Source organism: Moschus berezovskii, chromosome 1, assembly GCF_049115385.1.
Source record: "Moschus berezovskii isolate FMDL1 chromosome 1, NW_MosBer_1.0, whole genome shotgun sequence".
NCBI lineage: Eukaryota > Metazoa > Chordata > Mammalia > Artiodactyla > Moschidae > Moschus > Moschus berezovskii.
In genome coordinates, this window is record NC_142460.1 from 150,505,003 (window position 1) to 150,524,004 (window position 19,002).

Here is a 19,002-nt window from a genome sequence, read left to right on the forward strand (position 1 = left end):
CAAACAATGCTGAAGTTAAACTACTGTTTGCTTTGAAGCTCTGAATAAGTTCTAAGTTTTTTATATTTCACAATTTTTATTTCTTATTAGAGTCCACTCCACAGTCAGCTAAATAAAAGCAGTCATAAGACCCCACAAACTCTTGCACAATTTAAAATTTAAATTTACGAATTTAATTTCATAAAAATTTAGGTGTGTATTCCTAATGGCCAACCTAAAAATGCTGTTTTTATCTATGGTCTAAAATACTTCAATCTAACTACTTTAAAAGATTTAATTCCAGTGTTAAAAATAATCCCACCACTATCTCTTTCGGTTTGCTTTTACATGTTTTGCAGCAAAAAGATTGTGCTCCGAGTCAAAAAGATCCACAAACTTATTCAGCATGTAAAAAATAATTTTACAAAACATTCAAGCCAACCTTTCAAATCCACTTTTATTTTCCTTTTTCCTCCTCACATACAGAACTTTTCCACACACTGAATTTCTTGCAGCTATAAAGTCATTTGATGTTGGTCAGGTACCATTTTACCCCTTAAAATTTTGCTGGCATCAAAATATGACAGTTAACCAGTGTTAAATCTATAAAATATTTACATAGCACAGCACATTAAGCTTTAGACACTTGGCAATTAAACCACATAAAAATTGGACAAGACCCCCAACCTACATGTTCAGAATCAGGTGTTCACAGTCCCTATCTGGTGACTGTACATGGTTCAAAAGGCAGCAGAGGCAACAGGCAGTTACTTCGAAGGACATGGACCACTATTATCTGGAAGCACGTTATGTTATCCCAGTGTCATGTGCCACTTCACCTGTCTCCAAGGCGGTCTCATAATTCTGGAATGGCAGGTCCCGCTGATACAAAATGAAGACAGACAACACAACGTTTACTCTGCAGAGTCATCCTAACTCCTACTATGCATGCATGGTGATCTTGAATGCAACTCGTCCTAAAAACTTGTCACGGTCATCCTGGGTTTTTAGGTTGGGTGATCCATCAATCTTGCACTCAACCATTACTTCTTTTACGTCACCATCACTACCAAAGCTGACCTGGACGGCAACTAGTGGCTGCAGGTAGCTCCCCTGGCAAATAAAGGAAAATACATTAATTCAACTTCTACAGTAACTTTAACTACATTTTTCAGGAGCTTGCCTATTCTTTAAATATTTAAAAAAAAAAGAAGATTTTAATCTATTAATTAGATGTATTTTTTATCCTCTACCCTTTTTTCCTTAACTGAATATTTATTCATTTACTTTTACTTTTTTTTTACTGAACAAAATGTTTATGACTATGAATTTTCCTCTAAGTACTGCTTTAAATGTATTCCATAGGTTGTGATTATGTAGTCTTTCATTATTTTTTAGATACTCTATAAACTTGGTTTACATTTTCTTCTTTACTCAAGAGTTGTTTAATAGAGGTCCCACCTCCTCCCACTTTTATTTCAATAATTTTTAGTTTTACTACATTTGATCACAAGGTATTATTATAATATATTTCTATCTTATGAAACTTTAAGATGCATTTTTTAATGATAAATTTTTGTGACAGTTCCAGGTGTTTCAGAACAGAAGAATTGGTGCTTTTGAACTGTGGTATTGGAGAAGACTCTTGAGAATCCCTTGGACTGCAAGGAGATCCAATCAGTCCATTCTAAAGGAGATCAATCCTGGGTGTTCATTGGAAGGACTGATGCTAAAGCTGAAACTCCAATACTCTGGCCACCTCATGCGACGAGTTGACTCACTGGAAAAGACTCTGATGCTGGGAAAGGTTGGGGGCGGGAGGAGAAAGGGACGACAGAGAATGAGATGGCTGGATGGCATCACCGACTCTGTGGACATGAGTTTGAGTGAACTCCGGGAGTTGGCGATGGACAGGGAGGCCTGGCGTGCTGTGATTCATGGGGTCGCGGAGAGTCAGGCACGACTGGGCGACTGAACCGAATTGACTGATGTTTGATAAACATGCGGAAGATTACCTCACTGATGTTACTTAGGTTTCTAATATCCTTATGGTTGCTGTTTAACTTGGTGCAAATATATACTCATAACTGTTTTGCCATCACTGTGGTTTCTAAATATAAGCCTTCACTAAAAGGAACTAAGGGCTAATTCCAGGGCCAAGGCAGGGAAAATACAAGATGAACCTGGACCCCTTGTGGTGTCAGAAAGTAAGTTAGTGCTGTAGGAATCCAGGGAACATGCCTAAAGGACACAGAAGCTAGAGCCAGTCTCCACCAGCCAAATGCAGGAGAGTTTTAGCACCAAAATAAATGATTATAACATATAACACCTAAATTATGTAAGAATCTATGAGACTATATTGATACAAATAAATAGTGAAGAAGAAAATGCACTTTCTTAGAGGGGAATGCCAACTACTAAATGGAAAAAGGAAAGATGAAATCAGAAAAAAAACTTGAGAACAATTCTATTAGTAACTGATTCAGGAACAAATCAATAAATGCTAAAATTATGGAACCAATAATTTTACAGACTCTCCAAGAATTCACCCCACATTATACTTATTGATTACAAAGGAAAAAAAGTATAACTTTACACTAGAGCAATTTGGCTGACACCACCTAACCAAGTGTTCAAGGTTAACATCACTGTCAATGGGACTCAATACCATGTCCCTCCTGACATGCCATTATTGAAAAGGACATACCATTTCTTCTGAGGCATTCATGCCAAAAATGCACAACCTACATTTAACCATGAAAAACATCAGATAAACTCAAACTGAGGAACATAAGTCACAAAGTAAGCCCCCGAAGGCCTGCACTCATTTTTGAAGAGTTCAAGGGCATGAAGCAGACATATTGAGAAACTGTTGCAGGTTACAGGCAACTAAAGATGTAAGAATGTAACAACCTGGACCAGGAAAACACTTTCTTGTGCAATAAAGAACATTACTGAAACAACTGGCGACATTTCAACATGGTCGGGAGATCAGATATTAATACAATTCAGTGCTAATTTCCTTTGTTAAGTACATGATGGTAATTATGATAATGTCCTTACTTTTCAGTTCAGTTCAGTTCAGTCGCTCAGTCGTGTCCGACTCTCCGCGACCCCATGAATCACAGCACGCCAGGCCTCCCTGTCCATCACCAACTCCCGGAGTACACTCAAACTCATGTCCACAGAGTCGGTGATGCCATCCAGCCATCTCATTCTCCGTCGTCCCCTTCTCCTCCTGCCCCCAACCTTTCCCAGCATCAGAGTCTTTTCCAGTGAGTCAACTCGTCTCATGAGGTGGCCAAAGTATTGGAGTTTCAGCTTTAGCATCAGTCCCTCCAATGAACATCCAGGATATATATATATAAAATACACTTAAAGAAAAAGATGTGGAAGAAATTCCACTACAATAATAGTTATCTCTGGGTAATGACTTAACTAACCACTCTTCTATATTCTTTAAATAAGAACACTCTATGACATGAAAGAGAAAATGCTATTTTGAAGATAATCATCCTTTAACTTACCTGCTTCAGTTTTGTGCTCCACTTGTAGACCTGGAGTCTCCATTTGCTGTCACCAATGTGTTTAAAAACCAGAATAGATGACGCACACACTACACACGGCATATGCCTACCTGACCCAGACAACTGGCATTTTAATACAGATGTGCCAGTTTCCCAAGAGGCTCAACCATTTAAGAATTTCTAAATACTCACATGCAGTTTTTTCCCATAATATGGAAAATATTTTAAATCTATCGTTCCATTGGAAGGATAAGTTGATAGAAATGCTGTGCTTTCACTCTAAAGTTGAAAACAAAAGAAACTCTTGTTAGGTCACAAAAAATAGTTTTTAAAAGTATATTTTTATTAAAGCAATATCAATTATGAACAGTATGGAGAAACTACAATGCTGTTTCAACTGCATTTGCTACAAGAGGACTTTTTGAAAAGAGACTTACTCATGTTAATTTCAACCCCCTGACATGAATTATCTTGATTTCCTGATTTATTTCCATGACAGTCCCTTTAACTTATAGCTGGATCTACTCATGCACTGTCTGTAAAATCTTATCTGCGTTCCAACTACCAAACGCCCATTCTCTAGCCACTGACAGCAGGAGTGCACCAGTAGGTCTGGGACCAGTGAATTCTAAAATGAATTCATTCATGTGCGCTTCCAGACTGGGAAGCAATAGCTGCCACAACCCAGAATGTACCACTCGGGCCTGGGAGGCAGCAGGTCCAAAACAACTATGATAACTGTAGTCACAGGTAGAACGGATCATGCAGCTGATAAAAAACTCAAGGGAAAACTTAAAGTACTCTGAGCTAATACTCTTCTTATGCAATTTGAATATCACATTTCCCTTGAATTATTTTATGAGTACATGTAAGTCAATTAAAGGTGCTATATGACTGCTGCAATTATATTCCACGCGTTTAAAGATAAACTGTACAGCACAAGGAACAGAATCACTATTTTATAATAACTACAAGCGGAGGTTAATATTTCACAATTGTGACTCGTTCTGTTGTATACCCGAAACGTATGTAATATTATAAATCAATCATACCTCAAAAAAACCTTTATACACAATAAAAACACAAACCTAGTATTCTTCTTGAAAAATAACCAATTCACAAATTTCTCACCTAACACATTCTGAATAGGTCCAGTATTAATGACTGTAACTTTACACATACTGAGGAGATGACAGAGACACCAAATGATTAAAATCAGTGGCAATGTCACAAGGCAGTAATATAAAACATTACTAAATGTTTGGATTGTAGATCTGAATAAACTAATCTCTATTTTAGAAAGAAAACATGAAACACTATAGCAAAACTAAGAATCTCGCCTTAAGGGAACCCCTACTCTCTGCTTGCTTCACTGAACCACTGTGAAGCAGCATGTGTGTGGGGGGGAGAGAAGCACATGAATACACGATATAGACAAGACAGCGAAGACGAAAGCGATGGCACCCCAAAAGGGGCACGTTCTAACGCTCCACACCAAACACTGCGAAAAGAACAGGCGACAACAAGGCTAAGGAAAAGTATAGCAGCCTTTTTTCAACCACTATTCAAATACCACCTTATGTTGCATTCCTTAATTTCAAGAACGTGAAATCTAAAATAACATTTTACATAGGAGGAGAAAAGTCACTTTAATGTGTCTCTGTATATTAATTACTTTTGTTTAACCTTAGTATATGAGCTTAAGTCCTAGAACCACAGAGATGTTCCCCAAAATGTAAAAGGTTTTCCTTGGGTTACAGTTTACTGAGCACTTCAGTGCGTATGTTCAGCCAGATACGACACTCAATTTATATTTATCTTGTTTAGGCCTAACAACCCTTTCGTGTGTGCGAGCAATTACAGAGAGGGGAACTGAGGCTCACAGTTATGGCCACATGCTCAGTGAACTGCTCCACTGGTTTGTATCAACACCATCAAGCTGGTAGACTTTTAAACTTGCATTTTATATCTTCAGTGAAAATAAACATTTAGAAATTAAGAAACAATAAAAGGTATATCTGAACAATGATAAATTTTAGGGTAAAGCTGCATGTCATCGTTTTCTACTAGGAATCACTAAATTCCACTGAAAACAAAATAAAGATTTAAAATGAATGCATTCTGTTTATTCTGTATCACCATCACTTGGAAATCATTTGAATAACACAGACCAAATGTCCTAAGCAGTGTTTATCTACCAAAAATTTTCCTTCTGTATTTTTTAGAATATTGTTTAATGAATACGATTCATTTTTGAAACAGAATTTAAAAAACTAATGATATAAATATGAATATTACATCTTTTGCAGGAACCATTTTTTAAAATTAAAGGCCACGTCTAAGAGCACGTCCTATCATCAATGTTTTAGTGTTTCCAGAACTCTTGTATAAAAGCAATGAAAACAGATCAAAGTTAATATAAGACAAAAGAAATATACTACATAAAAAGTAATTCAACTGACGAATTTACACTAAGAACACTTGATATAGACAAATCTAATGTAAAACAGCAATATGATGATATGCAATAAATGTTTCCATCTGTTCACATAGCCACACCTCTAAAATTTATGTATGCCACCTGGTTACTCCTTTGTAATTAGCCTATGAGTAATGCAAGATTTTACAAGCGTTTCTTCCAATTTTGTTTTTTTCTAAAAATAAAAATATTCCACAACAAAACAAAATATCTATTTTTGATTATTTTATATACTTTCCACACAACTCTTCAAAGCAAAAGGGACAGCAACTAAAACCTGAGTCATCAGACCAAAATTTTTCATTAACATTTCTCCCAACTATTCTAGAAGCAAAAGAAACGTAACAGATAAACAAGGGAAAAAAACCCTTTATAACCCTAAGGGAAGAGTTACATAGAGTTGTTTATACTGGCCACAGGCTTACAGAAATGAAACCTTGGGAAAGGAGTGGAAAGCTTTTGCCCTTCTGGCCTGCGTATGTGTGTGTGTGTATTCTCCTTTCATGGTGGTGTTGGCTCCATAGACTCACTGGCTCAAGTATATCTACATGGTCTGCTCACGTTCGGAGGTAAACGCCCTGAACACAGGACACTGTCATAAAATCAGCACTTCCGCCTGGCTGAGGGCTCACACCCAGCCTTGGGAACCTTCTCTTGGAAAGATTTGCAAGCAAAGGCGATCACAGAGTTACACATTTCCTAAATCTGTCACGCAGCTGAAACGTTTTCTTCTGTCTTAAGAGATGGCAGTAGAGTAGAGGCTCATTATATTTTTAGAAGGATTCGTATACCAAGAAAAAACTCAGTTCAGATGCAGAATCTGGTTTTAACTGAGATTCTGATTTTTTTATCCAAGTTTCCTACTGAGCTGACTACAGCATAAGGAGATCCAGTGAGTTGCCTATGGTCACACATAAATTCCTGGCTTTTTATACTACTCTAAGCAATGAATCGGACACGACTGAGCGACTGAACTGAACTGAACTGAAGCATTGAATAAATACTCAAAATAGATCAATAAGGATACTCTAAAGCAGGAGTTCTCGAAGTATGGGTCCCAGACCAGCAGCATCACCAGTACCTGGAAACTTAGTTAGAAATGCAAACTTTGGGGTATCACCCCAGACCTCCTGAGTTAGAACCTGCAGAACTGGGACCCAAAAGACCCTCCAAGTGGTTCTGAGGCATGATCAGATTTGAGAACCACAAGCAAGTTTCTGCCCAAATAAGAAATTCATTCAAGATTAAAAGGGATTACAGTTTTCTTTGGCAAACAACTTCAGAAGTGATTTCAATGTAACATTTCAATCAAGACACTTCTGTCATTATTAACTGGAGGTGGAATGCTAATACTTTACACAGTAACAAAATTAAATTTAGAACTGAACAGTTTCTCCTGAGAACTCTTACCCATCATTTACAAATTTGTCTTAGTTGCACTTTGCAGCATGGAGAGAAAACAAAAGAAATCATGAAATGAAAATAGCACAGCACTCTGGAAAAAATAAAGTAGGGATAAGAGAGCAAAATAATGCCTCTACCTTAAGGAAAAGATATCGTGTTTCATTAAATCTCAGATGCCACTGATGTACACCAATTTATGTACTATTAAGAGAGAAAAAATTTTATACACTATTAAGATTATCAATTATAAGGCCAACCCCAATTTCAGTGTTATTCAAGTAGAAAAAAGAAACTGAATCTTAAAACCAAGGAAATATGGTACATGTAAATATAAAGGGAAAGAGTAATATCAAGCACACACAGAAAATAAGCCTTTTCGCATTATCATTAGCAAACAGAAGGCTGGAGGAGTTTATTCTAAGAATGGCACTACAATGGACTTTAAAATATGACAGGGAAGGGAAAAAAATGACTAAAATCATTAGACTTTTAAAGTATTTTTAAGATACACTAGAACTTCAACAGAAATTCGGTTATTTTCTGAATACTAACCTTTGAAATACACTCTATCCTTGGTTCTCCTTGAGGTTTTAATCCAATTATCTAAGGTAAAGAAACATTGATTAATTGAAACATCACAACTGTATACAACAGAACCTCCTCCTTTGTTGCTGAGGACAAGGGATGGGAAGGTTGAGATGAACATTCCCTCTCTTTAGTCAACAACTCATCTCCAACTCTTGCCCATGGACTGTAGCCTGCCAGGCTCCTCTGTCCATAGGATTCTCCAGGCGAGAATACTGGAGTGAGATGCCATTTCCTTCTCCAGGGGATCTTCCCAACCCAGGTCTCCTGCACTGCAGGCAGATTGTTTACCAACTGAGCTATGAGGGAAGCCACTGCCTTAAAACCTTTTATATTTGCCTTTTGATTTTATTTTAGAGAAATAGAATAGACTTTTCAACATAATAATCTTACCAATTATCTATCTCATTATAATACTGGGGCAATTTAGAAAATTAAGTCAGTTATCAAAAAACTGACTGAAACACAGTATTGTACTTTGCTCCCCTTAAAATAATAGAAATCTTTGCATCTCATTATTTATATTAAGACATCATTAACACAAGTAAGCACCTCAAAAGCATAATATAAGAAGTAACTGTTCTTCATGAAAATGTTAGGTCACCACCCAGCCATGTTTCCATAGGCTTCTACAGAACCCTACTGTATTTCAGATCTATAAAACACATACACTGAACGAATCACATTCTAAAGATGGGACCATTCAGCTCTATGAAGCTACTTTCATGTATGTAGTTGATATAACTAACTGTGTGAATGATAAGATATTTATCCATGTATTTTGTGAGGATTTTTGGCATTTTGAATTTTAGTTTGTAATTTATATGCATTTTAATGTGAATGCCTTAAAATATAAGTACTCTCCCCCAAAGTGAAGTGAAATCACTCAGTAGTGTCCGACTCTTTGTGACCCCATGGATTGTAGCCTACCAGGCTCCTGTCTGTGGGATTCTCCAGGCAACAGTACTGGAGTGGGTTGCCATTTCCTTCTCCAAGGATCCTCCCAACCCAGGGATTGAACCTGGCTCTCGCACATTGGAGTCAGACACTTTAACCTCTTAGCCACCAGGGTGTTGCAGCCTAAATAATAATTTCAAGAGCAATAACTATCTGTGCCCTTGCAATGACTCTGGAACAAACTATACTCGGATGTGATACCCTGCCACACTCCTACGTAGCATCTTGGTACTGATTCCCATTTGCCTGATGATATCTTCCTGTAAAGCCTGCCAAGTTCTGCCTCCATCAGCAACTACAGTCTTAGACCCTCATCATTCAGTGGACATACTGGCAAAGAAAATAAACTTGGAAGTTTGGTGCCATGGGAGAAGGAACCAGAGCTGCTTCTCTTGGTTTTCTACCGGGAACAAGTGTTCCTTTAATCTAGGTGTGGCGAGGATACTCCTAGGAGGCAGCAATTACAAAAGGCATTCCTGTTAAAGAGTAAATTCAATCGATCTTAAAAGTTGGATCACCTGATTTCACATTACGGTCTGCCCTTCCTATCCATGGGTTCCACACCTATGGATTCAACCAATCACACACTGAAAACATTTGAGCAAAAAAATTCCAGAAAGTTCCAAAGCAACACTCAAATTTCCTGTGTGTTGACAACTATTTTACACAGTATCTACACTGGATTAAGTGTAAGTAATCTAGAGATGCTTTTAAGTACACAGGTGGTATGTGCACAGGTTATACACAAACACTACACCACTTTATGTGGTATGTATGAGCTCCCTAGCATTTCTAGGAAAAGTAGGGGTCCCCTTCACATCGTTGTTCACATTGCTCCCACTTCCCTGCCCACCTACCTTGCCTTTAGTTTCACCTCCACTTTAACCTGAATTCTTAAGTCTTGCTAAAACATTTATTGAGTGCCTACCATGTGTCAGCCAATGTTTCAGAATGATCTCTACGGTGCTAAGGGATAATCAGAGAACTATCATCGTCCACAGAGGGAGCTGAAGGATAGACTGGAGGGCAGACAGTCTGAAAACCTAAGCATCTAGCTGGCTCTCCCTAAGGGAAACTCTTTATCTGGCAGTGCCAGCTTCAGAAGACTCCAGTTTCAGTTTTATTAGGGATGCTGACTTCAGTGATGTGTATACTCAAGACCTTGAGAGGTCTGCACCTGTTCAGGAACCTGCCTATTCTCTGAAAATGACCAGAAGTGATTTCACTCTTCAGGAGAGACCATACAGGCCTCAACAGGTTACCTGGATTGGAACACAACTCTGCAGTACATTTAGACAGTAGCAAGGCACAGGGTTAGGCGATCACTTCATTATGCAAGGAAAGCATCTTCCTTTTGCACAGTGACCGCAGGACACTATCACTTAGACACAGAGAACATTATTAGCTTCTTGGTTTGCTGGTGGCTATACAATTCAGGCACCTCTTCTGGACAACACAGCTAAATGCTGGCTGGACTCATTTTAATACAATTTTATCTGTATTTTTACTATTAATTACATAGACGTATACTGTAAAGCTATTCAGAAAAAGTTAAATGAGCCCAAAGTTTACAGATCTGCCATGGGATCTTAAATTACATTACTGCTCAGATGAGAAGATGAGCACAGCACATTAATACAACCATGCTGTTAATTAATACAACCACGACCCCCAGAATACCTGATGCCTGAAGCCCTGATCTACGCTGAAGTGTGTGTGTGTGGCTAGCTCCAAAAGAGAAAAGCTGAAGTTGTGTTACTCCCTAATTTATGACTAACTTATGAACCCACTGTGGTTTTTTTCTGTACTGGTTTTCCAAAGGACAAATCACTGCTAGCCTTTTACATAAGCTACCATGAAATGAGACAGCACTGAATAAACAGTTGTCAGCTTAATAGGAAATTAGAAAAAAGCAGCAGCAGCAAATTTTGTACATACTCTGTTCATTTTCACAAGAATACAAGGCTTTCCTTCTTGGTAGCCAAATGTGGGATCATCCACACCACTGCATGCTTCAAGTAAGGCAAGAGGAAACTGGCATGCTGTGTATTCTGGACCCTTCTGCTCAAAAAAGGTTCCACTGGTACAATCTGTGAGATTCTTCTGTTCTTCTAAGCCATATGCTAAAAAGGAAATATGTATGTGTGAATAGATTAGTCAAAAAGGACCTTAAATACAACCAGAACTGTATCACCCTTTGGATAATATTCTTCAAACACAAAAACAACATGCCACGTACTAGGAAATTTTAGGACAAGAACGTTAAGTTTGTTCCTTTAACTTCTAACAGCTATTCAGTGCTTTGCAGTTTATTTAATTTCAATACAAACTGGATGACAGAGGAATTTCTTTTGTCACCATTAGGTGGCACCAGCCATGGCTACAACATTATCTGAATGCTTTCGATGTTCTTGGCCCAAAAGGTAAAATGGTGAGGAAATAAAAAGGCATGGCGGCCGCCCTTATGGAGCTTATTTACATCGTAGTGGGGAAGACATTGCTAAATAAAATCATAACTGAAGGGCCTAAAGATACACGGAGCTGCAGCAACCTATATTCTAAATGGACTGCAACAGAGCTGATCAGTAAAGGGGTCCATGTGAGGTAATGTCAGCTTACCAAATGGTGTTTTCAGCAGAGGTGGAGGTAACGAGATAGATTCAAAGTGACAGGGGAGCAATGGTTACAACTTGGAGATGGGGAAGAAAGGAGAGGCAGACAATTCAGTGATTTTCAAATGTTTGTTGTGCACTTGGCACGGTGTTAGACAAAAAAGTGGCACAGCAGTGAGTAGCAGGTCTGCTGTGGTCCCTGCCCTGAATGAGCTTAGGCTACTGCAATTTACTCACTAATCAACAGTCAAGACATGGTATCACAACGCCTCACAGTCAGTGCATGGGTACAATTGCTACCAGAAAAAAAGCCACTTAAAATGAATGGAACCAAAACAGGAACCAAAATTTCAAAGTAAACACATGTAGTTTTGTTGTCATTCAGTTGCTAAGTCATGTCTGACTCTCTGCAACCCAATGAACTGTAGCCTACCAGGCGCCTCTGTCCATGAGATTTTCCAAGCAAGAATATTAAGAGTGGGTTGTTATTTCCTTCTCCAGGGGAATCTTCCTGATCCAGGAATCAAACCTGATTCTTTACCACCGTGCCACCTAGGAAGCCCAGTTAGTTAATTTTATCTATTTATTTAAAATTTATTTGTTTGACTGCTTGTTATGCTATTAGGCTTGAGGGATCTTAGTTCCCAGAGCAGTGACTGACCCCAGGGTTCAGCAGGGTAATCGAGTACAGCTTTTTCCCTTTAAAAAAAAAAAAAAAAAGTCAAAAATTTTGGTTTCTTCTTTTATTTACCAAAAATCAGGATACCATTGGAACCATGTACCAATTTAAAAGCCAAGAATGCCTCAAGTATTGGGGTAAGAGGAAATGGGGTAAACTTTTACAACAGAATAGAGCCACTGACATTTATCACTCCTTTTTTGACTTTTATGGCACAACTCTGCAGAAAATATTCAAGGCTTACACCAATAGCCTCCAAGAGCCTCTCCTGTATATACTCTGTTGGTACAGTTCATCAGGGATCATTTTTGTATGATGCCAACTTCCACTTCTACACAAAACCTAGGTAAGTTCAAGGAGTTGGATGATAAATGGTCAAGATACAAGGACATCCCTATGCCGGGCATGATGGGAGCACAGAAAGGTCACCTCAGAGACAGCAACCAAAAAACCCCACATTTTCAAGGAAAGTCTAAGGAAGACATAAAGAGGTATAGGTAAACGGGGGGAAAAGACCTGAAAGGGATCATCTGAACTAAATAAAATGTTAAGTTCTAATTAGTATTTATAGGGAAAAAACCCCAGATAAGATAATGTATTCTTTTCACAGGAGACTCTAACTTCTAAACATGAGAAACGCATCCCTGAGAACAACAATGACAATTCAAAGTTTAAAAAAAGGGAAGGGGGATGATGAACATTAAAGATCTAAAAGTAACCCCCCAGTATAATAAAATAAGAACAGAAAACGAGAGAAAACAAGACAGCAAATACCCAACAACTAACAGAACAGTTCTATAAAGAGGACCAGAAAAAAACGGTGAGGAAATTTTCAAGTAATAACAGTTTCCTCAACTGGAGGACCCAAGGCTTCATCCTGCAAGAGCCCATCAAGTTTTCAGCAAAATGACACTATAGAGACTGACACCAATACAAAATTTTAGAACCGAAGGTAATATAAGTAAACATAAAAACAAAAAACAAACACTGCTGAACAGAAAAAGGTAGATACGAAGGAACTATTGATAAAATTCTATATTTAGTTAAACTACGAACATACAAGCAAAATGAGGTCATTTTCAGAAATGAAAGGACTAAAAACTTAAAATTCCGTGTATCTTTAAAATTTTTTAACTGAAATATAAGTTGAAATGTAATCCATATATAACATTAGTTTCAGGTGTACAACACAATGAATGCTTAAATTATCTGTATACATTGTGAAATGATCACCATGGTAAAGCTAGTTAGTATCTTGTTCCCACATACAGTTACAAATTCTTTTTCTTGTGGTGAGGACTTGTAAGGTCTATTCTGTTAGCAACTTCCAGATATACAATACAGTATTGCTAACAGCAGTCACTATGCTGTATATTATATCCCCAGGGCTTATTCACGTATAACTGGAAGAATGTACCTTCTGATCATCTTTCATCATTTCACCTCCGTCTCCTGCTGCCCCTGGCGACCACGTCTTTTCTGGATCTATGAGTTTGGTTTTCTTGTGATTCTGTTTCTTATATTCCACACATAAGTGAGATCATTTGTTGTCTGTCTCTGTTGACTTATTTCACATAGCATCACGTCCTCAAGGTCCACCCATGTTGCAAATAGTAAGATTTCATTCTTTTTTATGGCTAACTAAGTATAGTGGTATATATACCATGGAACAGTATTCATGTATCTTTTCTTACAGAGTTATTTAAGAACATATGCCACCAAAACTAGAGAGTAAATAAAGAATAACAAAGCAGGAGCCAAGAAACAGTGAAACCAATTCAAAAGTGATCAAATGAAGTCCCCAAATGATAGCTGGGTGGTGGATGCCTGAACAGAAACCAGTGTAGACTGAAGCAACGGGAAAGACTTAGGAAGGAGTTCTGCAGCAAAAAGGACTTAAGGGAATACCTCATATGACAATATACAAATAAAAGAGACGAGAGTCTCTACAGATGGTAGACTGTAATGTAAAGACAAGTATAAAAAGGCAACTAATAATGAAAATAACTTAGTAGTTCAATTACCTTTGAATTGAGAATAGGGGGATGTCTGAGGCATGTGAGCTAAATCCTCATCTAACATAAAAGGAAGTAAAGACAATGTATAAAATTGGTAAATCAAGAACCAGCAGGAAAATATAACTTTTAAAGATAAGAAGGGGACTTCCCTGCGGTCCAGAAATTAAGAACCCACCTTGCAGCACAGGGGACACGGCTTTGATCCCTGGTTGGGGAACTACAATCCCATGCCGTGGAACAATGCCACAATTAAGACCCGATGCAGCCAAACACATACAATTTAAGTTAAAAAAGAAAGAAGAAAAATTTTGTAAGAAAAAGTTCAAAAGCATGAAGTTATTTCCTGTTGAAAATATATCCAGAATCAGATAATTTTTCACAGCCTCCAGTGCTCCAATTCCAAGCCATGATCTCCACTCACGTGGGTGACTGCAATGGGCTTTTGACTAGCCTCCTTGGTTCCTCACCTAGAATCTAGTCTCAAAATACAGGCTGAGTGATCCTTTAAAAATCTGTGTGAGTTGTTATTTTCTGCTTAAGAACTTCCATCTTGTTCGCTGTGAAAGTCAAAGAACTGAGCAACAGCCTCTAAGGCCTCCCTGACCTCAAACCCCTACTACATTCTCCCCACTCACTCCATCCAGCCCCTCTGGCTTCCTTGACAAACGTTTAACACAATGGACCTTGTGAACCTCAGGGCCTTCCCACCTACTGCTAGACAGTTCCATGGCTAGTTCCCTCATTCTCAGAGTTTTCCTCAAACATTCCCTTTCAATGAGGCCTTCTCAGGCCACTCTGTTTAAAATTGTGATTCTCTTTCCTTTCTCTGCTTTACTTTCCTCCACAGAACTTATTACTTTCTAACACACCACCAGGTTATAAAAACTCCAGGAACTCAGAAAATTTTCATTTGTTCACTGATGGAAATTAGAGTGCTTAACATACACAAAAAACCGACATCCTCTGTTGAATAAAGCAAAAGGACTGAAGCAAGAATGGAGTAGGGCAGGGAACTACTGTTCTAATTATAGGGCTTTCTTTACTATTTGTTTTTTAAACCATGAACTATACTTTCACAAAACATCTCTATTTAAATAATAAGTATATATTTAACTATCAAAGAAAAGAGATTTAGGAAGGTAGCTATTAGAAGGTACAGGATCAAAAGGTTTTTAAGATGGGAGTTGAGGATTTTTGCATGTTGACTGAAGGAAGCCAACAGAGAAGCTAAACGTATATACATACGAGAAGGATCAGTAATTAGCACAATGTTTCTGAGGCAGTGAGAGTGGACAGGTGGACACAGATAAGAGGAAGGGCAGCTTCCCTTGTCAGAGCAAGAGGAATATCACAGTTGCAGAAACCTGGGCAGTTTCCACTTGAGTATTTCTACTTTCTCTTGAATCAGGAAACCAGATTATACGAAGAAAGTGAGTTAATGGGGGGGCGGGGTAAAGAGCTAGTTTTGAGTAGAGGTTGGAAATAATCCCTTCAGAGAATTTCAGCAGGTCTTCCAGACAATAGATTGGGTCCATTTGAGGGAGGTGATCAAGTATTCACAGTGTTACTTAGTCTTCAGTGGGCAGGCTCGAAGGAAGGGCTCCATCTAGGAATTACACGGCTTCTTTGACTTCCAAGTTTATACAAATGGACTAAGAGGCAAAGGATTTTAGAGTACTAGCTTCTATAAAACTGAAATGAAAAACCATGGAACTGATAAGCTTGTCCAGCAGAGAAGCTGAGAGTGGAGAGATTGGAATAAAATAAAGGGATCGCTGAACTGGAAATCCCCAAGAGGCAAGTCACACCAGCAAACAAGAAGGTGATATAGGGAGCTTCATCATTCATCAGTGATCCTGGCAATGGAGTCCTATATATTCTAAGGAGTGACGGCAGGGGAGCGTGGCTGAGGAAGAGCTGCCTATTCATTCAAATGCTGATATCACAGAGCAAGGGAAAGCAAAACACAGAGAAAACCGGGCTATTCGAAAGCTTTACAAACCAGCAGCTGGGAAAAACTAACAACTGGTAAGACTTTTTTTAGTGATAAAACACCATTCCTCGCCTTCACACAAGCACTACTTTGGATCCAAACGCCCAAATACTTAAGAGGCAAGATTTATAATATAGTTTTGCTCCTTAGTCAAATGCTATTTGATTTAATGCAGGTATAAATGTTATGCCTCAATGAACTTACTTATGTACTTATTATATAGGATAGATTAAAAAAAAATAAATCAACTACCCATCAGGTTTAGACCTCTATGCTTTCCAAAAGTTAAAATATAATATAATCGTAAATTCCTCATGAATAATCATAATTCTACTTGCCCCAGTCCTCTCTTTAGCAGAAAGAGAGAAAAAGGCAGAACAAACTCTAAGAACAATGTTTTTAAAAGTAATCATAATTTGGTACTAGTTTCTGTAACAACTAAAATCTTTTACCTTACTCTAAAAAATCATACTCACGCTTTAGAAATTTCTTAAGGTCATCAATGTACCCTTGATAGGATTCTGAATCAGAGAGGCTGAATGAAAAATCCAACGCTGACACTGGTTTTGGAAAAACCATAAGTCCTATAGAGATAAGAGAAAACAGGCGAAATTAACTGTAGCAAATTCCCTTCTCTCTTTCCTTCTTTCTTACACTCTTATCTCTAAAAAGGAAGGTCTCAATAAATTACGTGGACATTGTGTTCACAGGTAGGTTGGAGAGAACCACCAAGAACTCCCAAGAACTTCTGACTACAAAAAGACAGCTAAAAGGAAAGAACTCCAAAGTCTTCAAAGTCACTTCAGACAATACCAATTAGAAACCACCTCTAAATCTTAGAACTGCTCTGGTCCTTAGTGAAAAGACACAAATTTTACTTTGCACTTTCTACACTCATTTTCTATTCAGTGTTTTAGGGTTTGCCAATTTGTCATTAATATACGGAGAAAATTTTAGCAAATCAAAGTCTAAGCATTTTAGTCACTGAAATTACAGCTCTATGGAAACATTCATAAAGAAAGTGAACCTTATTCAACGAAAGAGGCCTATACAATTTAAAATCTATAATTAAATAGTCTTCTTTCAATTATAAACACTGCTCTGTAACTAAAATGTAGTTCTCTCATACTGAATAGGCATATAACCACCAACAATTTCGTATTAGCAATCAACAACCGTGTCTCTAGAACATGTCTGCATGAGTTTATTAACAGAAAATGTAAGCAGGTTTATCTTCAACAAACACAATCAGGCTTCCAACTTTTAAGCTTTCCTTGATTTAAAAGCATTAGATCTACATTGTCTTGCACAAAAGGCTTAAAATTAAAAAAACCCTAAAATTTTCACTAGTCACTAAACATTCCCCATACATCAGTTACTGCAGATAAGTCTTGCGTTAAATCTGAAGATAAACAAAAATCAAGGCTATTTAAGTTTTCATTAAAATTTCTCAGACATCTAATTCATATTAGATCAAATCTGTCTTTCAAATCCTAAATGCTTGCCTGTGTTGATCTGCAAGGCTCATGAGTTAAACTCAATCTGATGCTAGCCAATGATGACGAAGCAATCAATGTTTCAAAAAGGCAGAGCAAGTCTTATTCCATATGTACACAAAAAAGCTCCAATTAGACTGTGCATTTAGCTGCTACTTCCAACGTATCAGATCACTTGGACTTAGATGATCACAACTTTAGCTTCTCTTTGGGAGCTAACTACGAACACTTAAACACAGATCAGGGCTTCAGGGATCAGGTATTCTGGGGGTCATGCCCACAGCCGGATGCCTGGTGTGCTGCAGTCCACAGGGTCGCAAACAGCAGGACACAACTTAACGACTGAACAACAGCAACACACCCAAGCATGGTTGTATTAACGTGCTGCGGTTATCTTTGCATCCTGTGAGGTAACATAACTTAAAATCCCACAGCAAAACTATAAACTTCTGATTCACTTATCGTTTTCTGAATATTTAAGGAACTCAGTTTAAAACTATATACTTAAATGTATATTGAACACATTTTACTGCTTATATTATTCATGCAATTATAAATGGTTCAATATTTCTGAAATATATCAGCTTATGTTCAATAGTAAGGCAGCAAGAGAAATAATTATCTTAGAATTCATGTAGGGAGAAAGAAAACAGGGCTACAGTGAGAGATGAGGAAAAAAAATCAGCATAGAGCTGGTCCTAGATACATGGTCAAATAGACTAACGGAGTTATTCATGGTATTTTGATAATATCAGCTACAGACAAAGGAAAAAAGCCCTTAGAACAAATTGGTTGGGGAAACCGGTTCGTTCTCGCTGCTGCTATGGTTGAGAAGTCCATGCAGTGAGCAAGGATCTAGACTAGAGTTCCTCAGCCGTGGTCCTAATGACATTCTGCATTGGATAAATCTTTCTTGTGGGGGGGTTTTCTCATGCATTGCAGGGATGTTCAGCAACACCAGTAACGCACCTACAGTTTTGACAACCAAAAATATCTTCAGAATGGCCCTGGGGGACAAATCACAGCTGGAACAGAAGCAGTGCTGGACAGAAACCTCCTGCAGATTCCCACCTTCCCTGACTTGTGTGCCCACTTTGCCTGCTGCCAAACTGTACTCCTCCATGGAGAGCCATCCCTTTGCTACAATCTCCGGAAGTTGTTCATATTTGTGGGAATCAGCTACACCGGGGCTCTGTGCCTTGCTGCTACCCACTTCCATAGAAACTGCCAGCAGCGTGAGGACAAGGCCCATATGCAACAGTGAAGGCAGAGC

General features: G+C 38.1%; 1 protein-coding gene across 1 annotated transcript in view; it reads right to left on the reverse strand.

The window, feature by feature from the left end:
* Positions 1–418: 418 nt before the first annotated feature.
* The window catches only part of ATP1B3 (ATPase Na+/K+ transporting subunit beta 3), a 36,003-nt gene continuing 17,419 nt past the window's right edge, over positions 419–19,002 (reverse strand). Inside the window, exons 3-7 of the mRNA XM_055412598.2 lie at positions 16,710–16,817; positions 10,870–11,054; positions 7,942–7,992; positions 3,699–3,785; positions 419–1,092 (exon numbers count right to left, since the gene is read on the reverse strand). Of these exons, the coding sequence (XP_055268573.1) occupies positions 922–1,092; positions 3,699–3,785; positions 7,942–7,992; positions 10,870–11,054; positions 16,710–16,817 (602 nt within the window). The 3' untranslated portion in view covers positions 419–921. The remainder of the gene's footprint in view (positions 1,093–3,698; positions 3,786–7,941; positions 7,993–10,869; positions 11,055–16,709; positions 16,818–19,002) is intronic.